Source organism: Scyliorhinus canicula, chromosome 7 (genome assembly GCF_902713615.1).
Source record: "Scyliorhinus canicula chromosome 7, sScyCan1.1, whole genome shotgun sequence".
In the NCBI taxonomy this organism is placed as follows: Eukaryota; Metazoa; Chordata; class Chondrichthyes; order Carcharhiniformes; family Scyliorhinidae; genus Scyliorhinus; species Scyliorhinus canicula.
The window spans coordinates 158,222,448-158,247,249 of record NC_052152.1 but is presented as its reverse complement, the minus strand read 5'-3'; the positions used below and the strand labels follow the sequence as shown (position 1 = coordinate 158,247,249).

General features: G+C 43.7%; 1 protein-coding gene across 1 annotated transcript in view; it reads left to right on the top strand.

The window, feature by feature from the left end:
- The window catches only part of LOC119969475 (breast carcinoma-amplified sequence 4-like), a 37,816-nt gene extending 15,247 nt beyond the window's left edge, over nucleotides 1-22,569 (top strand). Inside the window, exons 2-5 of the mRNA XM_038803144.1 lie at nucleotides 10,656-10,727; nucleotides 14,897-14,998; nucleotides 20,734-20,868; nucleotides 21,223-22,569. Coding sequence (XP_038659072.1) covers nucleotides 10,656-10,727; nucleotides 14,897-14,998; nucleotides 20,734-20,868; nucleotides 21,223-21,342 — 429 coding nt within the window. The 3' untranslated portion in view covers nucleotides 21,343-22,569. The remainder of the gene's footprint in view (nucleotides 1-10,655; nucleotides 10,728-14,896; nucleotides 14,999-20,733; nucleotides 20,869-21,222) is intronic.
- The last annotated feature ends 2,233 nt before the right edge of the window (nucleotides 22,570-24,802 follow it).

Below are 24,802 nucleotides of genomic sequence, written 5' to 3'. Positions count from 1 at the left end.
TGTTCTTGATCATTTAACAAGCAGTAACAGAAACTATCTACTCTGTTCAGCCACCTCATTATGTGGAGCTGCTGGAGTTGAACTGGATGGGCACAGTAAGAAATCTTACAACGCCAGGTTAAAGTCCAACAGGTTTGTTTGGAGTCACTAGCTTTCGCAGCGCAGCTCCTTCATCAGGTGAGAATGAGGAATTCAAAAAGTTGGAACATAGTATATGGTGCTGGTTTTTCGAACAGGGGAACTGAGTTTGTGGCACCTAAGAGAAGGGATGGGACTCAGTTCGATTGGTTGGCTGGTGGCCCATGAATTGGCCAAAAGGCTGCATTCTGCTTGGTAACAGGTGGTGATTGGCTCTTTCCTGAGTGGAATGATTTTCAGAGACCCAAGGAAAGCAGTTTTGAATCCTGGACACTCAGGGAGTGGGTGGGAGAGGGGGGGGGGGGGTCCCCTCTCCCCCTCTCCCTCTCCCCCTCTCCCTCTCCCTCTCCCTTCCTCCTCTTATCTTTTTCTTTCAGTATCATTTTCACCCCCCCCCCCGTGTTTGTCTGTCATGTGTGTGTGCGTGTAGGGGGGACAGACAAGTTAACGTGGAGGATTAGGAATTAGTTAATAGTTGACCAGTTGTATTTGTTGTATATTTCATTACTGTTGTTATAAATGAAAAGTAATTTTGTTTAAATTTACAAACCTGTGACTAAGTATTGGGCAGCCAAGGGCCAAAGATTTTGGGTATTTTTCTAAGAATGAGTGGTTAATTCAATTGTGTTACGAATCTGTATCTAGGGGGACTGGAATTGACCATGCCCTAGCCCAGGGTATAACACCATGCATCTGCTGTCTTTGTCCTTCTAGAAGGTAGAGGTTGCGGGTTTCGAATTGTGCCACAGGTTCTTTAATGTGAGCCCAAATGAGTCCAATTTTGATTTAATATCTTATTTGAAGGGCAAAATCTAAAATTAAGTGGATTGGCCTCGCTAAATTGCCCCTTAATTGGAAAATAATAATTGGGTACTCTAAATTTAAAAAAAAAAGAATCTTATCAAAGTCATGTTGATGATCAATAAACAAAAATCCTGATACTGTTTTCTAGTCAGTACCCGGATTCTTTTTAATTCTTTTCCCCAATTAGCAGGACATTTGCTCAACTCCTCTCTCTCTCAAGAGCAATGGATTCATCCTTCTGAAGTTTTAATTTAAGCTCCAAAACTCGTACCTCTCCTCATAGTCCCACAATATCAACATTAGTTACAGCCAAGTCATTTTGTTTTTAAAAAACTCCCTTTTGTTTCTCCATCAAACTGAAATGTTTAAAAGATAGTTATCTGTGGGTTAGGGTCTGCAGACAAGTTTTGTTCAGACAGAGCCGAGTTGTTTCAGTCTTCTCTAACTCTTTGTTGTCAGTCTTTGTTGCCAGTCTGTGGTTTCAATTTTTTAATCTCAGAATTCAGAGCTTTTGACTTTGGGTACCTCTTGAGTCAGACTCTTGTTATTTACAATAGATTCAGAGACAAGCATATATTTTCTCCAAGTCCATTGATCTTTTACAACTTAAGGAATTTAGGCAGAATATGGGCCCCAGATAGATATCATTAATAGGTAATTTAGACACCATCCCCGGAACAATAGAACCGCTGACTAAAGTACAGTTCAAATTCACTCTACACAATGGAACAGGTGAACAATTTGCACCAATGTCGGGTATCAATGCATTTTTCTTTAGTAAACTGGGGTAAAATTCACATTCTTCGTTAACAACAGGTGTGAACTGACCCCATACCGTACTGATTATTATCACTCCTTTATCAGACAAAAATGGAGTTATTTAACCTTCAAATATAAAACTCCTATATATTTTATGTTCCAGTTTTCACCCACTGGAAATACATTAGATGTATCGATTTGTCATAAACCTCACCTAATGGTCCAGCATTTTCCAGGGAATGATGATTCTCAGGGTTTTATATTAGTTTGAATCAGTATTTATGGATTTTGTATCTTAACTATCTTTTAAATAGAGTCCAGTTTGAGTTTTTGCCTGCGGAGTGAGACAATTAAACAGTTAAAAGCAGCTTGAGAACAGGAAAGAGGCTGCTAGTGAGAAACCACTCTCCTTGATAAGCTAATGACCTTAAAGGTGCTGAAATGTTTAGGTTTAAGCAACTACATCTGCCTTAATTACACTATGTACAATTCAAGGCCTCTGTACCAGTCTTAAAGGAAAAAGCAAGTTTTGATCAGCAACTTGAACTCTGCATGACTCCTTATCTTTGTATTTGTTAAACAAGAACCATGTATTTTAATTGGGGTTTAGCCTATCAACCTACTTCAATGTGTGACGATTGGAGTATTTTAGAAATATTGGCTTCTAAATGTTGGGACAAGTTAAGAGTTAAACATTTGTGTTTGGCTGCAATGGTCAAGTTTTTAAAAAGGATTTTGTTTCCCTCCTAGTAAATAGCAGGTGAAATTGACCAGAAGAACGTGGATTGACTGGGAAAGTCCCTGGAGAGTTAATGTGCTTTTCAGCCTGCAGAGATAATGGGAGTTTCTAAATGTCATTTGCAGTGGGTTTTGATGGGAGTTTCCTGCTGGGGCGAGTTCTCCACTACTACCTAACCACAGTCACTTTTTTGGGCCCTGGGGAGTTTCTCTAGGTTTAGCCCACACTTAATGTTGTTTCTTTGTTTAAAAAGGGCAGCAAGGGTAATCCAGAAAATTGCAGGCTGGTGAGCCTTACGTCAGTGGTAGGGAAATGATTGGAGAGAATTCTTCAAGACAGGGTTTACTCCCATTTGGAAGCAAGTGGATGTATTAGCAAGAGGCATTATGGTTTTGTGAAGTGGAGGTCGTGCCTCACTAACTTGACTGAGTTTTTCGAGGAAGTGACAAAGATGATGAATGAAGGTAGGGCAGTGGATGTTGTCTACATGGACTTCAGTAAGGCCCTTGATAAGTTCTCAAGCTGCCTTTAACTGTTTGATTGTCTCACTCAGCCGGCAGAAACCCAAACTGGACTCTGTTTAAAAAGTAGTTCAGATATAAAATCCATAAGGCCTCATGGGAGACTGATACAGAAGGTGAAGTCGCATGGGATCCGAGGTGAGCTGGCAAGATAGATACAGAACTGATTTGGTCATAGAAGACAGAGGGTAGCAGTGGAAGGGTGCTTTTCTGAATGGAGGGCTGTGACAAGTGGTGTTTAGCAGAGATCAGTGCTAGGACCTTTGCTGTTTGTCGAATATATAAATGATTTGGAGGAAAATGTAACTGGTCGATTAGTAAGTTTGAGGATGGCAAAAGTTGGTGGAATTGCGGATAGCGATGAGGACTGTCAGAATATGGGATGTTATAGATCGGTTAGAGACTTGGGCAGAGAGATGGCAGATGGAGTTCAATCCAGACAAATGTGAGGTAATGCATTTTGGAAGGTCTAATGCAGGTGGGAAATATACAGTAAATGGCAGAACCCTTAAGAGTATTGACGGGCAGAGGGATTTGGGTGTACAGGTCCATATGTCGCAAAGCAGGTGGAGAAGGTGGCATGCTTGCCTTCATCGGGTGGGGCATTAAGTATAAAGATTGGCAAGTCATGCTGCAGCTGCATTGAACATTAATTAGGCCACACTTGGAATTCAATGTTCAATTCTGGTTGCTACACTACCAGAAAGATGAGGATTTGGAGAGGGTACAGAAGAGGTTTACCAGGATGCTGCCTGGCATGAAGGGCAGTAGCTATGAGGCGAGGTTGGATAAATTCATTTTGTTCTCACTGGAACGATGGAGGTTGAGGGGCAACCTAATAGAAGTCTACAAAATTATGAGGAGCATGGACAGAGTGGATAATCAGAAGCTTTTCCCCAGGGTTGAAGAATCAATTACTCGGGACATTGTTTAAGGTGTGAGGGGCAAAGTTTGGAGGAGATCTGCGAAGGACGTTTTTTACACAGAGGATAATGGGTGCCTGGAACTTATTGCCAGAGGAGGTGGTGGAAGCAGGTACGACAGTGATATTTAAGGGGTATCTTGACAAATACATGAATCGAACAGGAATGGAGAGAGATACAGGCCCTGGAAGTGTAAAAGGTTTTAGGTTAGATGGGTATGGTCGGTGCAGGCTTGGAGGGCCGAAGGCCGTTCTTGTGCTGTAATTTTCTTTGTTCTTTGAATTATTTTCATCACTGGGAGGCTGAACACGCCAGAGGAGGCACTGGTGTAGTGATATTGTCACCAGAGTAGCAATCCAGAGACCGAGAGTCATTCTCTGAGGCCCCAGGTTCGAATCCTGCCATGGCAGATGGTGAAATGTGAATTCAATAAAAATAAAATTAGAATGAGAAAATTTAAAGATGATCATGAGACCATTGTCTATTGTTGTGAAAACTCATCCGTTTCACAAATGTCTTTTAGGGAAGGGAACCGGTCATCCTTCTTGCCTACATGTGACTCCAGATTCACAGCAATGTGGTTGACCTTTAAATGCCCTTAGGGATCATAGTAATAGGCAGAAGAAGGCCATTTGGCTCATCGGCTCTGCACCGGCCTTTTGAAAGAGCACCCTACTTAAGCCCAAGTTCCCACCTGTCCCCGTAATCCAGTCACCCCAACTAACCTTTTGGACACTAAGAGACAATTTAGCATGATCAAACCACCTAACCTGCACGGGGAGAAGTGCAAACTCCACACAGCCAATCACCCGAGGTGGGAATTGAACCCGGGTCCCTGGGGTTGTGAGGTAGCAGTACTGTCCACTGTACCACCAACCCACTCCTGCATGCTGGCCAAGCCAGTAACGCCCACAGCACATGAACAAATAAGAGATTAATAACTCTCTGGCCAGACCGGCTCCTCGGAGATCGGGGTGGAATTTTGAAAAGGTGCCCCAATCTCTAAGTGAGCTTGAAAGTCCTCCACACCACCCCACCCACGTGCAATGTCACCGCCACACACATGGGCATTACCCCACACCCTGCTATGGGGTCTCTAAAGGCCCCAGCACGCCCTCTTACAAGTCCCCCCCTTTCCAAGTCACCCCACCCTTCACCCCCAACCTCCCAGAGACCCCTACTTACCTACCCTGCACCTCCCACCCTTTATTCACCCCTCTCCCCTCCTCATGGGCATGGCCCTTCTCAGACAGTCGCACCTGGGCTCCCTGGCACTGCCACCTGGGAGTGTTCCTGCTGACTTTGCAGTGCCACTAGGGCACCTTGGAAGTCCCAGGGTAGCAGTGCCAAGTTGCCGTGTTCCAGGGGGTGGGTTGGGGGCCACCCTGCCCTATCCCTGACCACCCAGGGGCCTTTGATTGCCCGGCAACTGCCGTTTTGCCATTCTGCCTGAACGACGCCTAGCTGAGACCTCCCTGTGGAGGTTGGTAGATCCCAGGAGGCTGGTAGATTGCGGGTAAGTATGCCTAAGTAGATATAAAAGCTACTTGCGGCGGTCTGGTCCTGCCCATTGTGGGCAGGATTCTTGTCACAACGCCTCGTGGGATTTGGTAGATTCCACGAGGTGTCGTGGTCGCTGGGAGGCCTACGGGAGGCCTCACCCAGCATCTGTTGGTCGTGTTGCACTCCCGTTCGTGCGTAATGCGGCCGGTAGATCACGCCCAATGTATTTTTCAGCTTGTGGAGATTAGATCATTGCTGGGTAGAGCTCAGAAAGGCAGAGGCAGTAAGTTTGGAGAAGCTTTGAGCGAGAGAGAGAGAGAGGAACTGAGTTCTGATGTGTCCGACTCTGTCCACGATTCTTTCCAAGTAGGATGGTTTAAAAAAAAAGAGTAATAATATTTTAAAGCAGAGCATTCCTATCTGAAGACAAGGAAGAGGCTTTAACAACCTATTCGAAGCAGCTATTTGAAGACATTCAGCCAGAGACTGAAGGGGTTCCAACCAGAGCCAAATTTGTTTTATAAAGCAAGTATTATTCTATGCCCTGCTAATTTTAAGATGGATCAAGAGCTTTATGTTTATTTCCCTGTTATTTATGGAAAGTTGAACAGTTGTGTTCAGGGGTAATTGTAAGCTGTTCTTTTTGGGTGTGAAGTTAAAGGTTTAATATAGTATTCATAATAAAGTTTTGTTTGAGACGTACAAAAGTCCTATTTCTTCATGCAATCACTCCTGGAGCGAACAGTTTTTCCACACAGCCTTAAAATAAACTAAAATAAGGGCAGCACGGTGGCCTAGTGGTTAGCACAACCGCCTCACGGCGCTGAGGTCCCAGGTTCGATCCCGGCTCTGGGTCACTGTCCGTGTGGAGTTTGCACATTCTCCCCGTGTCTGCGTGGGTTTAGCCCCCACAACCCAAAAAAATGTGCAGGGTAGGTGGATTGGCCACACTAAATTGCCCCTTAATTGGAAAAAATAATTGGGTAATCTAAATTTATAAAAAAAATAAAATAAACTAAAATATTAACTACAGGCGAACCAGGAAGGCGGTGCGCCAACTGAGATGAGCAAGGAGTGCAGTTTATGAACATGGAGATAAGGCATGTTAGCAGGTCAGCAGAGGAAAGCAGTGACGAGGGAAATTCTTCAGGTGAGGGATAGGGCAGGGAAGTTGGTGGTGGCTCCTGAGCTGATTAACAAGGTTTTTGAGTAGTTTTATGAGAGGTTGTACAGGTCAGAGCCACCCGGGGGAGACCATGAGATGCAGGAATTTCTAGATGGGTTGGAATACCCGAGGCTAGGGGAGGGGGACAGGGCTGCATTAGAATGAGCAATAGTGGAGCAGGAGATAAAGGATGCGATTGGGATGATGCAGTCGGGGAAGGTGGCAGGGTCAGATGGGTTTCCGGTGGTATATTATTAAAAATTCAAGGATAAGCTGGCATCCCCACATGGTTGGGATGTTTGAAGAGGCAATAGGGAAGGGGGTGTTGCCACAGACCTTGGGGCAGGCATCGATTTTACTGTTGCTAAAAAAAGATAAGGATCCGACGGAGTGTGGGTCGTATAGGCCCATATCACATCTGAATGTGGACCCAAAAGTATTGGCGAAGGTACTGGCAGGTAGGCTGGAGGAGTGCCTCCCGAAGGTGATAGGTGAGGATCAGACGGAGTTCGTGAGAGGGAGGCAGCTTTTTTTGAACATTAGCAGCGTTTTGAACGTCGTCATGGCACCGGTGGAAGGGAAGGAAACAGAGGTGGTTGTGGAATTGGACGTCGAGAAGGCGTATGACCAGGTAGAATGGGGGTACTTGATGGCAGTTCTGGAGCGGTTTGGGATTGGACCAAGATTTGTGAACTGGGTAAAGCTACTAAATAAGGAGCCGAAGGCGAGTGTTCACACAAACAACGTCAACTCGATACTTTTCTCTCCACCATGGGACGAGGCAGGGATGTCCTATGTACCCCCTGCTGTTTGCACCTGCGATTGAGCCGTTGGCCATCGCATTAAGAAGTTCGGGAGCATGGAAAGGAATAGTGCGGGGGGGATAGAGCATAGGGTCTCCTTATATGCTGACGACTTGCTGCTGTATGTGTCGGAACCAATTGTGTCGATAGGGGGAATATTTGAGCTACTGCGAGTATTTGGGTCTTTCTCGGGGTACAAGCTGAACCTAGACAAGAGTGAGTATTTTGTGGTGTCTCGGCCGGGGGTGGGGGCAGGGTTGGGGGGGGGGGGGGGGGGGGGGCTGCCATTCCGTAGGGAAGGTACTCACTTTAGGTATCTGGGGGTGCAGGTTGCCCGAGAGTGGGGGAGGCTTCGCAGGTACAATATCACTAGTTTGGTGGGGAGAGTGAAAGCCGATTTGGCAAGGTGGGATGGTCTTCCTCTGTCACTGGCGGGTCGGGTACAGTCGGTTAAAATGAATGTGTTGCCGAGATTTCTGTTTATTTTTCAATGCCTACCAATTTTCCTGCCAAAGGCTTTCTTCAGGGAGATTGAGGGAAGGATTACGTCATTCATATGGGGAGGGAAGGTGGCCAGAGAAAGGTGCTGCTACAGAAGGGAAGGCAGGCAGGGGGTTTGGTATTCCGAACCTGATGTATTATTGCTGGGTGGCGAATGTGTAGAAGGTACGGAGCTGGGTCAGAGGGGTTGATTCCAAGTGGGTCAGAATGGAGGAGAGTTTGTGCAGGGGGTCGGGATTGAAAGCACTAGCAACAGCGCTGCTCCCGATAGCCCCAGGGAAATACTCAGGGAGTCCGGTTATAATAGCTTCATTGAGAATTTGGAGGCAGTTTCGCCAATACTTCGGGTTGGGGGCAGGGTCAAGGGAAATGCCGATTCGGGGTAACCACAGATTTGAGCCAGGGAGGTGGGATGGAAATTTCCGGAAATAGGAAGAGAAGAGGATTAAGACATTAAAGGATTTCTTTCTTGGGGGTCGGTTTGCAGGATTGAAGGAGCTGGAAGCGAAGTATGGGCTGGAGCAGGGAGAAATGTTTAGATCAGGGGTGGGCAAACTTTTCCGTGCAAGGGCCACATTCAGAAATTCACAATTCACAAAGAGCCGCATAGTATATTAAGTAAAATAATTACTTCACCCGGTTATGATTCTGGGCACATCATATAGAACATAGAACAGTACAGCACAGAACAGGCCCTTCGGCCCTCGACGTTGTGCCGAGCAATGATCACCCTACTCAAGTCAACGTATCCACCTTATACCAGTAAGTAACCCAACAGCCCCCCCCCCCCCATTAACCTTAAAAAAAAAAAAAAAAATTGTTTTTAAATAAAAAATTTTTTAAAAAAAATTTTTTTTTTTTTTTTTTAATGACTTGGTGGGCCGCAGAAATACCTTTGGCGGGCCGCATGCGGCCCGCGGGCCGTAGTTTGCCCACCCCTGGTTTAGATACATGCAGATTCGAGATTTTGCCAGAAAGGAGATAGAGCTTCCCGGAGGAACCGGCCTCCACATTGCTGGAGAAGGTGCTGATGACAAGGGGATTGGGGGGGGGGGGGGGGGGGGGGGGGTAGGGGTAGTGTCAGGTGTACGGAGCTATTTTGGAAAAGGATAAGGCACTACTGGCAGGGATCAAAGCAAAGTGGGAGGAAGAGTTGGGAGAGGATATGGAGCAGGGGATCTGGTGCGAGGTGCTCCGGAGAGTAAATGCCTCCACCTCATGTGCGAGGTTGGGGCTGATATAGCTGAAGGTGGTATACAGAGCACACCACACGACGGCGAGGATGAGCCGATTCTTTGAAGGAGTAGAAGATGTATGTGAGTGTTGCCCGGGGGGGGGGGGGCAGGTGGTGTGGTGGGCGGGGCAGGTGGTGTGGTTGGGGGAGGGGGCAGGTGGTGTGGTGGGGGGGCAGGTGGTGTGGTGGGGGGGCAGGTGGTGTGGTGGGGGGGCAGGTGGTGTGGTGGGGGGCAGGTGGTGGGGGAGGCAGGTGGTGGGGGGGTGAGTGTGTGCAGGTCGGAGGGAGGGGTGCAGGTGGTGGGGGGTGGCCCTAATTCACGTTCATATGTTTTGGTCCTGTCCAAAGCTCGAGGAGTACTGGAAGGAGGTTTTTAGTGTAATTTCCAAGGTGGTGCATGTGAAACTGGACCCAGGTCCCCAGGAGGCCATATTTGGGGTGTCGGATATTTACAAATACTGGTTGTTGTACCTTGTAGATCATAGCACAACTAGGACCCCTATTGTTGTAAATTACGAATTCAGAACTTGGATATTTTAATTCAGGGTTTTTATATCTCAAACCCCACCAATCAGCAATCACATGGCAAAAGTAACATGTTGGTCATCTCAAATCAAACCTATCTCCCACACTATCATTTTTACTAATTTGAGAAACATCTGTCTTTTCTGTAATCACTGTCCTGGTAATTAGTGTCCTGCTCATTATCACTTCTGTTATATCTCGAGTTTCTGTTTGGGTTTGCTGCCATCTATGTGTTTGTGTGATGGTTCATAGATATCTGCCAGAACAGTAGCGGCCAATATTTTAGATATTTTATAGTCTTCTAGTTGAGACTTTACTCCAAAAGCGATGCTTTAAAAACATTTCCATTCACAGCATCTCTGCAAGGTTTACAACATTTTCAAGTTTCACGGCTGTATGCCATCTATCAAAAAACGTTTATTTTTCTCTAGAAAATTTCAAAAGGTCTGATTCTGTCTCTTTCTCTCAGATTTCTGAAATTTTTACAGAAAAGCTCCTGGAACTAACTCATGTGCATTAAGCACAGCAGTCTGAATTTTATTTTAATCTGCACAATTGGAACATGTGCATTTAAACCCACAACATCAACAACCTAGCAGAACGAGGGCAGCATATGCATGGGAACACCACCACCGGAAAGTATCTCTCCAAGTTACATATTATCCTGACTTAGAAATACATCACCGTCCTTCTACTGTCTCTGGGTAAAAACCCCAGAAGTCCCTTCCTAACAGCACTATGGGTGTACATGCACTACATGGACTGCAGTAGTTCAAGAAGGTGGCTTACCATCACCATGTTGAGGACAATTAGGGATAGGCAACAAATGCTGGCCTAGCCAGTGACTGTATAAACCCATTTTTTTAATTAGAGAGGGAATCTTTTAATATCCAGTGTGTAACATCATTAATATATTGAGTAAACTATAACCCTGTACTTGAATGTGCAGTGATTAGGATGATGAAAATCTACATGGCTCAAGTATCCATTTTCTATCAATGTGGGCTCATGCTGTGTCTTGTGTGTTTTTTCTTCTGTAGGCTAAGGAGCTTGATGAGAGCATTGAAGAAATGTTTATCAGACTCGATGAATTTTGTGCAATGCTTGACATGGTAAGTATTACTTTATTTTTAAACCAGACATGGTGGTAATGGAATAACCGATTTGTACATTGCCTATTTTTAGAAAGGATAAATTATATTCTTATACATGAGAGAGTATTTGGTTTGTGCTGCCCAGAAATTCACATGAGCCTTTACCACATGGACTGCCACAGTTCTAGGCAGTGGCTTACGACCACCTTCTCAAGGACAATTGGAGATGGCCAATAAATGTTGGCTTCGGCAGCAATGCTCATGTCACAAGAATGAATAACTATGGAGGAGCCTCGCATTATATTGTCTTTTCAGCAGGTTTTGCTGACGTTCTAAATGGACAAGGCTTGACGAGTACCCGTCTATATTTTTGAGTTTTGGATAAGGTGCACTAATATTTTTATTAGAATGTAGAGAATGAACTTCTCAGCCATTTATTTGCATCCAGAAAATTACAGCATTCTAGCTTGTGTGTGATCTCTTGTTTGATGTGAATAATAAATTAAGCTGATTGATCTGATATAGATTTTCTAAACTTAGAAATTTAAAACTTAGATATTTTTGCATTGGGGTTGTTATACCTTAAACCCCACCAAATTGTTATGCCCGCAATCTGCTTTTATGTGCTCCATCTTAAAATAAAATAAAGTAATGGTTCCCTCAATCATACTTCTTTTTTGTTTGTTACCTAGAGAAATATCTATATTTTCTGTTATGCGACCCCCCTCATGGTAATAAGTGTCATAAGAACATAAGAACTAGGAGCAGAAGTAGGCCATCTGGCCCATCGAGCCTGCTCCGCGATTCAATGAGATCATGGCTGATCTTTTGTGGACTCAGCTCCACTTTCCGGCCCGAACACCATAACCCTCAATCCCTTTATTCTTCAAAAAACTATCTATCTTCATCTTAAAAACATTTAATGAAGGAGCCTCAACTGCTTCACTGGGCAAGGAATTCCATAGATTCACAACCCTTTGGGTGAAGAAGTTCCTCCTAAGGTCAGTCCTAAATCTACTTCCCCTTATTTTGAGGCTATGCCCCCTAGTTCTGCTTTCGTCCGCCAGTGGAAACAACCTGCCCGCATCTATCCTATCTATTCCCTTCATAATTCCCCACCCCGGCATCCTTCTAAATTCCAACGAGTACAGTCCCAATCTACTCAACCTCGCCTCGTAATCCAACCAACCCCTTCAGATCTGGGATTAACCTAGGGAATCTCCTCTGCACACCCTCTAGTGCCAGTACGTCCTTTCTCAGGTAAGGAAACCAAAACTGAACACAATACTCCAGATGTGGCATTACGAACACCGTCTATAATTGCAGCATAACCTCCCTAGTATTAAACTCCATCCCTCTAGCAATGAAAGACAAAACTCCATTTGCCTTCTTAATTACCTGTTGCACCTATAAACCAACTTTTTGCGACTCATGCACTAGCACACCCAGGTCTCTCTGCACAGCAGCATGTTTTAATATTTTATCATTTAAATAATAATTCCTTTTGCTGTTATTCTACCAGAATGGATAATCTCACATTTGTCAACATTGTATTTCATCTTCCAGACACTAGCCCATTCACTTAACCTATCCAAATCCCTCTGTAAACTTCCGGTATCCTCTGCACTTTTTGCTTTACCACTCATCTAGGTGTCGCCTGCAAACTTGGGCACATTTGCACTTGGTCGCCAACTCCAAATCATCTATGTAAATTGTGAACAATTGTGAACCCAACACTCTTCCCTGAGGGACACCACTAGCTACTGATTGCCAACCAGAGAAACACCCATTAATCCCCACTCATTGCTTTTTATTAATTAACCAATCATCTATCCACTACTTTACCCTTAATGCCATGCATCTTTATCTTATGCAGCAACCTTTTGTGTGGCACCTTGTCAAAAGCTTTCTGGAAATCCAGATATACGACATCCATTGGCTCCCCGTTATCTACCGCACTGGTACTGTCCTCAAACGTTTCACGAAATTAGTGAGGCACGACCTGCCCTTTATGAACCCATGCTGCGTCTGCCCAATGGGACAATTTCCATCCAGATGCCTTGCTATTTCTTCCTTGATGGTAGATTCCAGCATCCAGAGTCTAGTGAATTTTGGTAAATTATCACTAGTGCATTTGCAATTTCCCTCGCCATCTCTTTTAGCACTCTGGAATGCATTCCATCAGGGCCAGGAGACCTGTCTACCTTTAGCCCCATTAGCTTGCCCATCACTACCTCCTTAGTGATAACAATTATCTCAAGGTCCTCACCTGTCATAGCCTCATTTCCATCAGTCACTGGCATGTTATTTGTGTCTTCCACTGTGAAGACCGACCCAAAATACCTGTTCAGTTCCTCACCCATTTCCTCATCTCCCATTATTAAATCTCCCTTCTCATCCTCTAAAGGACCAGTATTTACCTTAGCCACTCTTTTTTGTTTTATATATTTGTAGAAACCTTTACTATCTGTTTTTATATTCTGAGCAAGTTTACTCTCATAATCTATCTTACTCTTCTTTATAACTTTTTAAAGTAGCTTTCTGTTGCCCCCTAAAGATTTCCCAGACCTCTAGTCTCCCACTAATCTTTGCCACTTTGTGTGCTTTTTCCTTCAATTTGATACTCTTCCTTATTTCCTTAGATATCCACGGTCAATTTTCCCTCTTTCTACCGTCCTTCCTTTTTGTTGGTATAAACCTTTGCTGAGCACTGTGAAAAATCACTTGGAAGGTTCTCCACTGTTCCTCAACTGTTTCACCATAAAGTCTTTGCTCTCCGTCTACCTTAGCTAGCTCTTCTCTCATCCCATTGTAATCTCCATTGTTTAAGCTGTCATTCTACCTTTCCCTATCTCTCCAATTTCTGCATGGGTTTGAAAACAAAGGTTTGCTACGACTTGTGTGTTTGTGGAACAGTTCAGAACTGTCTTAACAGCAGTTTCCATTATCTAAGAAATTGTATGGTCTTCTAGGTGAGACCTTGCTGCTGGCTGCATAATAAATCAAAGTGTGTACATGCCTAGATAATTTTCCAATGACAGATCTTGGAGAAAGAAAATAATGATAATTCTACCTGTTCAGGTTTAATAATAATCATTATTGGTGTCACAAGTAAGCTTAATTAACACCGCAATGAAGTTACTGTGAAAATCCTCCTGTCGCCAATTTTGCAGTAAGTTCTTTGAGTGCTAATTAATAAAATGGCAAGAGTTGGTCTTACTAGTTTTCAGGAACAAAGCATAAATTCTGGATCGTGTTGCCTTCTGTGAGAGGATGCCATAATATGTTCTATTATTATTAGAAGTAGGGTTAGTTAGAAATATGCTGGGCTTATATTTGTCTAGCAAGGGCTGCTCAGTGCTTGATAGAATTGAGATGTGAAGTTGAATAAAGGAGGTGAATGGAGAAATAAGACTCAGATGAATGTAATGGCCCAGACTTTATGGTTGTAATGACAGTCAAATTGTCAGCTCTTTACATCATTACAACTATGAAACTAACACCAACTTCTGGCATTTTCATGTGCGGCCTTAAATTTGGAAATCCAGAATTTGCTGTCAGTTGTTTTGCCCCCTCCTCCACAGGGATCATTGTTGAAATTCACACAGATGTAACTCTAAAATCACTGATTTCTATGTAGTTCTACTTTTTACATTATTAGTCTCACTGTAAAAAATCCTTGATGAAGTTACAGTTTGAGGTGCAACTGGGTTTTAACGGCATTCTAAGTCATAATTATTGCAGAACCACACTTATGTCTGGATCTCTTTGAACTTCAGCTGTAACGATTTATGGAGTATGAATAGCATTTGTTTTTCTTCCCTTTAGAACAATACACTCAAATCAGTCACAAGTCTACTTATTTGCAGATTTCATTTAATGACTCCTTTTATAGATTGTGGCGAGTCTCATTGGTTTGACTTTTCTCCTCTTTCTGCCAAAGAAATTGGTATCATCTTGGACAAGTCACACAATAATATCTGCAAGAAAATTGTTAAAAGATCCATTTACTTTACACCTACTGATTCTCCAAATGGGAGATGCGCCAGCAGCAAGTGCATAGCTGTTCCTGGCACCCATCTGGTCGAGTCAGGAGATAATGATGATTCAACAAAGTAATGCCTTAAAAATATTCTGATTAGCTGAAATCATTGTGTACAGTAACTAAAGTATTCTGTTTCTTATAGATTCGAAATGATTCTTCACAAATTCTCAATGAAAATGTTCCAAAAATGAAGATCAAGGCCCTGGAAATGAAGAAGGTGTATACAAAGATTGATAAGATGGAGGTTTGCAACTTTTTAAAGGGCATTTGCTGCAACTTAATTAAATTACATTTTTGAATCTAAATGTAAAATGGTGCAATAACCTCTTGAGCTATGATGTGGAGATGCCGGTGTTGGACTGGGGTGAGCGCAGTAAGAAGTCTTACAACACCAGCTTAAAGTCCAACAGGTTTGTTTCAAACATGAGCTTTTGGAGCACTGCTCCTTCCTGAGGTGAATGGAATGGTACCTCTCCATTCACCTGAGGAAGGAGCAGTGCTCCGAAAGCTCGTGTTTGAAACAAACCTGTTGGACCTTAACCTGGTGTTGTAAGACTTCTTACTGTGCTCTTGAGCCGTGGCATGAATCCTACACAGATGAGTAGTGTTCTTGGATGAATCGGTACACTCTACTAAGGTGCTTCAGTGTACTATTTGGTTACCCCTTTGGACAGCAGATGGTGTGACTCAGTTACAAAGTAGTATTGTGGAAATTTCTGTGCTTTACACTTGGTTCAAGGAGCATTCAAATTTGTTGAAGAGAAATCTTGAAAGTTGACCAGGAGGTGAAGAAAATTTTAACTTTAAAATGCTTACTTCAGAGTTCTGACATTGACATATTTATTCTGAATTACTCTTGAAATCTTGTTAGTGAAGCATTTGTATAACTGCAGTAATGTATAGCCATCGTGAGAACCTAAAAGCACTTTTCAAAAAAGAGGCGGCTTAGCTGCTTTCCGTTGTAATTGCTTTAGTTTCAAATTTCCGGTATTTTAATGCTGTGCTTCAAACTTTTATACTGCAACATTAATGGTTTCCCTATACTACAACATTAATGATTTCCCTAATTTTAATACTGTATTCTATGTTCACCTTCCCCAGTTAATTCCCAGCAACAGTACTGTATGCAACCATAATCTGTAACCTCATGACCCAGCATATCTCTCAATCTTCCGTCACCATCAAGCCGGAGGATCAACCCTGGTTCAATGAAATGTGCATTCCAGGAATATCTAAAAATGAGGTGTCCATAAGACGTAGGAGCAGAATTAGACCACTCAGCCCATTGAGCCTGCTCTGCCATTCAATCATAGCTGATATTTTTCTTATTCCCATTCTCCTGCCTTCTCTCCAAAACCTCTGATCCCCTTATTACCGAACCTATATATCTCTGTCTTAAAGACACTCGGTGTCAACCAGTGAAGCTGCAACACAGGAGTATTACTACCAAATAGTGGAAGCAGCAAGCGATAGACAGAGCTAAGTGATCCCACAACCAACTGACCGGACTGAAGCACTGTAGTTCTGCCACATCCGACTGTGAACAGCCACGAACAATTAAAAACCAGCAGGAGGAGCAGGCTCCATAAATATCCCTATCCTCAATTATGGGATAGACCAGGGCGTCAGCACAAAAGCATTTGCAACAATCTTCAGCCAGAAGTGATGAAGACACCTCATCCCAGCATCACAGTTGCCAGTCTTCAGCCAATTTGCTTCTCTCCATGTGATATCAAGAAATGGCTGACGGTACTGGGAAGTGCAAAGTTATGGGCCCTGACAATATTCTGGCAATAGTACTGAAGATATGGGCTCCAGAACCTGTTGCACCCCTAGCCAAGCTGCTCCAGTACACCTACAACACTGGCATCAACCTGGCAATGTAGAAAATTGCCCAGGGATGTACTGTACACTAGAAACGGTCCAAATCCGACTTCCGGTGGCGGCCATGGAGTGAGTGGTCGCTTATTTGGTAGTGGTGAACTTCGGGACCTTTTTCCCTGACTTATGGGGGATTTGATCAGTAAAATAGGAGACTGGTGAGGTAAAGGAGAAGAATCCTCCACCAGTTTATGGATTCGTGGACCAGAAGTGGTCTGAAAAGGAGAGATCATTGGGCAAAGAAGGTAGTGGAGTCTGCAGCACAGGAAAACATAGCGGAGGCTATGGGACTGGGACTGGTTTTGTTGGCCCAGTGGTGGAATTCTTTCAGGAGAGCTTTGCTAAGCAAAGACCAGAGTACCTTGAGAACGTGAGAGGGCTGAATTGGCCGGTCAAGAGGGCTCGTGTGTTTGTGGATTTGAAGAGTTTGAAGGCAGACGTGGCAATGCTACAGGAGGCACACCTGAGAGTAGTTGCCTGGTATGGAGGGAAGATCATATGAGGAAAGGCTGAAGGACTTGAGGCTGTTTTCGTTAGAGAGAAGGTGGTTAAGAGGTGACTTAATTGAGGCATACAAGATGATCAGAGGATTAGATAGGATGGACGTCGAGAGCCTTTTTCCTCGGATGGTGATGTCCAGCACGAGGGGACATAGCTTTAAATTGAGGAGAGATAGATATAGGACAGATGTCAGAGGTAGGTTCTTTACTCAGAAAGTAGTAAGGGCGTGGAATGCCCTGCCTGCAACAGTAGTGGACTCGCCAACACTAAACGCATTCAAATGGTCATTGGATAGGCATATGGATGATAAGGGAATAGTGTAGAGGGACCTTTGAAGGGTTTCACAGGACGGCGCAACATCGAGGGCCGAAGGGCCTGTACTGCGCTGAGTGGATCAGACGAGGCTGAGGAAGGGTTGGGTTGGGCAGGTATTTCATTCGGGGCGAGACTCTTAAAACTAGGGGAGTAGCGATCTTGATCAATAAGTGGATGTCATTTGAGATAGGGAACATAGTGGCGGACTCAGGGATAGGTATGTTATGGTGAGTGGGAAGCTGGAGGGGATGCCGGTGGTATTAGTGAATATTTACGCACCAAACTGGTACGATGCGGAGTTTATGAGGTGGGTGTTGGGACCTGGACTCGCATATGTTGATTATGGGGGGACCATGGGGACTTTAATACAGTCGTTGATCCGAGGTTGGATCAGTCGAGTTTTAGGACAGGGAGGGTGCCAGCTGCGGCGAAGGAGCTAAAGGGCTTTATGGAACAGATTGGGGAAGGGGTAGATCCGTGGAGGTTCAGACGGCCAAGAGCGAAGGAGTTTACTTTTTTTCTCCTATGTTCACAAAGCGTATCCCGGATTGATTTTTTTTGTTGTTGTTTTGAACAAGGCTTTGTTGGCGGGAGTGGTGCATGCCGAGTATTCGGCAATTGTTGTGTCGGAGCATGCCCCACACAGGGTGGATTTACGGTTGAGCAAAGAGGGGTGTCAGCGTCCGCGATGGAGATTGGATGTAGGACTGTTAGCGGATGAGGGGGTGTGCGGGCAGGTGAGGGAGGTCATCCAGAATTATTTGGAGATAAATGACACGGGGGAAGTTTCGGCAGAAACGGTATGGGAGACACTGAAGTCGGTGGTTAGGGGGGGAGCTAATTTCGATACGGGCTCCTAGGGAGAAGGTGGAACGAGCAGAGATGGATAGGCTGGTTAGGGAGATACCCAGGTGGACAGAAGGTATTCTCCAGCCCCGGAGGCAGGGTTGTCGAAGGAGCTGCAGAAGCTACAGATGGAGTTTGGTCTGACATCACGGGGAAGGTAGTGGAGCAGTTGAGGAAGACGAGAGGAGCGATATATGAGTATGGTGAGAAGGCCAGTAGGATATTAGCACACCAGCTCAGGAAAAGGGAGGCGGCCAGGGAGATGGGAAGAATAAAGAACAGAGGGGGGAACACAGTCTTGGACCCAGCGGGGGTGAACGGGTTGCTCAAGGAGTTTTATAGTCGGCTGTACGAGTCAGAGCCCCCAGCAGGGGTGGAGGGGATGAGGCAGTTTTTGGAAGGGTTGGAGTTTCCGAAGGTGGAGGAAGGGTTGGTGGAGGGGTTGGGAGCCCCGATCAGGATTATAGAAGTGGTAGAGGGATTGGAGGCCATGCAGTCGGGTAAGGCTCCGGGACCGGACGGCTACCCAGTGGAATTTTACAAGACGTTTTTGGGATGTTGGGCCAGTTTCTAGTGAGGGCATTTAATGAGGCAAAGGAGCGGGGTGTTCTTCCCCCAACAATGTCACAGGCTTCAATCTCATTGATCCTGAAATGGGATAAGGATCCAGAGCAATGTGGGTCATACAGACCAATCTGTATGGGCACTGCCGAACTTTAGGAAACTACTACTGGGTGGCAATATAGCATGATTAGGTAGTGAGGGAGGGGTCGGTGTGGGAGCGGATGGAGGCAACCTCATGTAAGGGGACAAGTTTGGGGGCATTGGTAACGGCTTCTCTGCCATCCTCGCCAGCCCGGTACTCCACAAGCTCAGTGGTAGTGGCGACCCTGAGAGTCGAGGCAGTGGTGGAAGCACATTGGAGTGGATGGAGCGTCGGTGTGGACTCCAATTTGTGGTAATCACCGGTTTGTCCCGGAGAGGATGGTTGGGGGTTTCAGAGGTGGTAGAGAGCAAGGATTGAGAGACTGGGGGACCTGTTTAATTGATGGGAGCTTTCCCTGTTTGGAGGATCTGGAAGTGGAGTTTGAATTGGCGGGAGGGAATGGGTTTCGGTATTTGCAGGTAAGCGATTTTGTGCGAAGGCAGGTTTCGACCTAACCGCTTCTACCTCTGCAGGGGATACAGGACAAGGTAGTTTCTAGAACCGGGGTGGGGGAGGGGAATGTATCGGAAATCTATAAAGAACTTATGGAGTAGGAGGAAACCCAGATAGGTGAGCTAAAGCGTAAATGGGAAGATGAGCTGGGAAAGAAGTTGGAGGTAGGTCTGTGGGAGGATGCTCTGAGCAGAGTTAACGCGACCTCATCATGTGCCAGGCTCAGCCTGACACAATTCAAGGTGGTTCACGAGGCACACATGACGATGGCCTGGATGAGCAGGCTTTTTTGAGTGGAGGACAGGTGTGTGAGGTGTGCAGGAGGGCCCGCAAATCATGTCCACATGTTTTGGGCATATCTGAAGCTTTGCATATGTCACGTCCATGGTGTTAAAAATGAGGGTGGTGCCGAGTCCAGAGGTGGCAATATTTGGAGTGTCAGAAGACCCGAGAGTCCAGGGGGCGAGAGAGGCCTACGTTTTGGCCTTTGCCTCCTTGGTAGCCCAAAGACATAGCGTGGAGGGACTCAAAAAGCCCTCGAAATCAGGGGTATGGGTTGGCGACATGGCTGTTTAGCACAGGGCTAAATCGCTGGCTTTGAAAGCAGACGAAGGCAGGCCAGCAGCACGGTTCGATTCCCGTACCAGCCTCCCCGAACAGGCGCCGGAATGTGGCGACTAGGGGCTTTTCACAGTAACTTCATTGAAGCCTACTCGTGACAATAAGTGATTTTCATTTTTCATTTCATGCTCCTGTAGTCTCCTCATCCTTTCTCAGCTAAATCTACTAACATAACCCTTTCTCCCTCATATAACTTTCATGGTAATCCCCATCAATCTTAAATGCAAAATTCATAACATTTGTACTGGCATTAATATGAATTGGTGCAAATGTGATGGAAATGATGAATATTGAGACAAGAACCGACCTACTTTGGGCAAGCCATTCTGCTGTTCACCAGAAGTAACAGCAAAAGAGGAGCTGATGCAATGGATAATGGATCAGGGACCTGTCTGCCCCCACCCCACACCTCCCAACCCACTACCCAATTTGAATGCCACACCATCCCCCAAAAAATTTAGGTGACTGCAATGCAAGGATGTATCAGTTTAGTTTTGTGTGTTTTTATAACTGCTCTATTGCGCTTGGGCGTTTGTACTTTCACCCATTTACAGATCTTGTTTTACTTACATTAAATAAGAGCCAACTTTTGGTGAAAATAGTAGATTCTTAGTTTTGATGTAAATATTTTATAGATCTCCTAATTTTTTTAATAGAGTTTTGTGAAGATGGTGGGACTGAATGCAGCTACACTGGAGCAACAAGTGATTCAGGCAGAAAAAGACTGTGGAAACTTGCCTCACGCTGTTCGTAAACTTCTACATTCAATCAGTGTACCTTCATTTCTAAATGTAAGCAAAGTGAAAACATAAAACAGAAAATATAATTTTGTTCAATAATTTTTAACTATTTTGTCTCTTGGTTCCTATTCAGTGTAACTGTCGACATTAGGGGATAAATATCTGGTTCTTTTGACTTAAGTTTGTCGGAATGTGTAAAATGTGAGATTGTACCTGGTCCAGCTCTAGTATCATTGACATTGTGTTTATTTTTTTGGGTCTTCTGATTTTTGTTCCCAAGGTAACCTGTTCTGTACATTTGGTCAAGTCACCAGTGTGTTCATGTAAATGCAGCTGTATTCCAATTTTTGCTTCTCTTTTCTTGAACGTTAGCACTTTTTAGTAGAATTTGTTTTTCTGTTGCAGAAGAAAGGCAGCTGCTACAACCAACAGAATTCAACATATGAGCTGCCCAATCTCTACAGAAGTGAGGCCTATTTTCCTGAGAGTTCTGGTGGGACATACTTCAACAAACCAAACACCTGATTGTGACTGTGTCCCACAAGTTAGAAGGACACTTCATCAAGAATATACCACTTGCACTGACACAAAGAACATAAATTAACATATTACTGCAAGTCTTTGTATGTCACCTAATTCCATTTGAATGAGAGGTGGTACGTGCACTATTGAATTTATGGAGATGTTTTCTGTGTAATATAACACTACAAAGTGTTATATGACACTGGAGTATTCAATCTTTTTGGGATACTCTAAATTAGCAGTGAAATATTACAAAAAATATGAATATAGCAGTAATCACAGCCTACTTATGCTGCATGTTATACAGAATCTCTACCTGATTGATAGCTATTACTTAACTAACCTAATCAGCAAGGCCATTTTACACTCACCAGGCCATTATGTAACTCAAGGCGAGACCTCTGTCTCCATCAGCGAGGAGGTCTCTCTCTGGGCCCAGGAGCTCAAACGGGAGTAGTAGCTATAGCTGAAACTGCAGCCAGTCCACCAATGAAGTTTGTCTGGGTGGGGGCTGGGATTGCCAGGGCCAGGTTGACGGGCCCTGGTGAAGTGGGTGGAAGGTAAGCGTGGATTGGCCTAGGGAAATTCAAAGTTGAAGGAGAACCTGAAGAGATGGGCTCCTGATAGATCCGGGGGTCAGCGAAGGGGAAACACTGCTAGCCTTGCCTGCCACAAGCCTAAGAAGTAAAAGCTGCTGGGCTTCACACTTGGGCCTCTGTTTGTGTAGAATTCAGGCCCAGGTCTCACATGGTACTGTTTTTGTTTTCCCTTCATAAGACAAGTTAAGTTACCATATTATGAATGTGAAAAGACTCATTTGAAGTAAATTCAGAAATAAAGTCTAGCCTTGTGGTTCTCAATTATGTGAAGCAAAGTACATTGAAAATTAACTGTTTTCCACACGTATGTAAGTGCAATCCAAGCAAAACTTTAATCCTCTGAAATATTTATAATGTAGTACCTATGATTAACATTCCTGATGTACCTACAACATTGTAATTACTAATCCATGTGTGTGAATATTGTAAATATATTTTTCCCGTTAAGGGAGAACATTAGAAATTTTATTTTCCAGTAAAGTACTCAAGTTTAACGTCATTTGTCTTTTTCCATAAATCTTATTTCTTGTTGTAGGATGTGAAGCTGAACAGTGTACGAAACTAATATCCTAATGATTGTGGGAAAGTTAAATGAGAATATGGTAGTGGGGAAAAAAATCAAACAAGAAAATAGAGAAAGCTAAGTATTGAATAGAAGGAACAAGTTGGCTGATTACTGTCATGCAGTTAAGATTCAGGTGGCCAAACAGATTGTGCAGAGTTTGCTCATTTGATATCCAAACCTGTCACATCCAACTTTCTTTTATTGCAATTCTACCTATCCATCTGAAGAATAAGGTAATTTTCATCCCTTTTTTTCTCCCGCTAAAATTTGTTTTCCCCACTAATAGCAATGTCATTGATTCAAAATCACACGTGTCTTTGTTCTGTTTAATACACACTTCCTGCCAACTATCCACATTATAATTCTCCTCTAGTGACGCAGAAGCACAAAAAGCCCCTCTTCCTAAAATTTGTACTTGAGGTTTATGCGATTGCAATAATTTATTTTGTGTAGTATGTACAAAATGTTGCTACTGATATCCTTATTGGAAATGTAGAATATTATTTCCTGTAATTTTTCAGAGCAGACATATTTTTATGCTGAAATATCTTTGTCTCCATTCATTGTTTAGTATCAGTAGCCATCTCATTTATGCAAGTTAATTTCTTACAAGTTGACTTTTTATACACAAATTGGTGGCAGAATAATTACGTGTTCATATAGAATACAAAATAACATGGTCAGAATTGAATTACAGGCATTGCTTACACTTTAGGGTATTTTGAATAAGTTCTCCATGTCCTCTATGGGAATGTTATTGAATTTCATATTCAAGTTGGGTAATACATGTTGCATAAATTGTTTAATTTCAAGTGTTAATATTTTCTATGTTCCTCGTTTCATCTGTGCCAAAGATTTGATTAAGATTGGATAAATTATAGTTATTTTGGATGTATGTACGTTTCTAGCAATAGAAAAAAAATTATATTATTAGAGCACTATATTCCAAAGATCTTCCCTCCCAAGATGATGTATTTTTTTTAACTGAATCATGGACAGTTAGTTTCTGTCATTAAAGTAAAGGAACAAAAAGTACCAATTTTATTCATAATAGCAATTTGAAAATTACTGCAAGTAATTATAACCAAGTTTTAATATTTTTGTGTAGAAGTTACTTTTATTTTGGAATCTGTGATGTCCCTTATTTTTGCGTTATCAACCATATGATTGGGAAAGATACTTATTTAGCTGCTTAATTATGTTTGATGTGTTCATTTTCTAAACTAGCGGTGGTACAAATATATCTATTGAACTTGGGTTTTACAGGGTGTTAGGCTATTCTGGTGTCTGGCCATGATTTCTGCTTTCTCTTGGGTTACAACAATTGACTTATCAGCCAGGACTGTAAATTTGTCTGAAGATTCAAGCCCCTCAAAGACGGGCTGCTCATCTGTATTTGTGTGCTGGCTGCAAGTATAAGAAGAACCACAATTATTCACAAGTAGGGATATCCGTAACATCCACCTCAAATAGATGAATGACTAATTACAACTTCCACCTCATGTCTATCAAAGTTGATAGGTTAAGAAAGTGTATTTACATAGAATTTACAGTGCAGAAGGAGGCCATTCGGCCCATCGAGTCTGCACCGGCTCTCGGGAAGAGCACCTACCCAAGCCCACACTTCCACCCTATTCCCATAACCCAGTAACCCAACCGAACAGTAAGGGTAATTTTGGACACTGAGGGCAATTTAGCATGGCCAATCCACCTAACCTGCACGTCTTTGGACTGTGGGAGGAAACCGGAGCAGCCGGAGGAAACCTACGCAGACACGGGGAGAACGTGCAGACTCCTCACAGACAGTGACCCAGCAGGGAATCGAACTTGGGACCCTGGCACTGTGAAGTCACAGTGCTAACCACTTGTGCTACCGCGCTGCCCAAATGTACTAAGCTCCTAGGATAGATGACATTGAAAGCAACATGCCAAGGAAATCTAGGTGTGAAATTCGCACAACATTGACCATCATTCTAGACACCAGGGAAGTGAAAGTTGATCAATACATGGAGTGGCTTTACAACTGTAGGAGAGTCCTAGATGACCCACAAACCAATAAGAAGCTAGTTATAATTTTGATTGTGGCTTTCTAGTTATGTTTTATGTATCAGGCAAGATTGCGAATGTAAGCAATATAGTTGTGATGTTCCTTACAGTGAGTCTAAACATGTCTCATCCAATGTTCCCACAGGCATAACTCACAGTAAGGTAATCAGGAGTAGGAATCCTGACTAATCTGTGTGTATGTCTCAGAAGAAACACAATAAATAGCAGCAGGAGTAGATCATTCAGCCCTTCA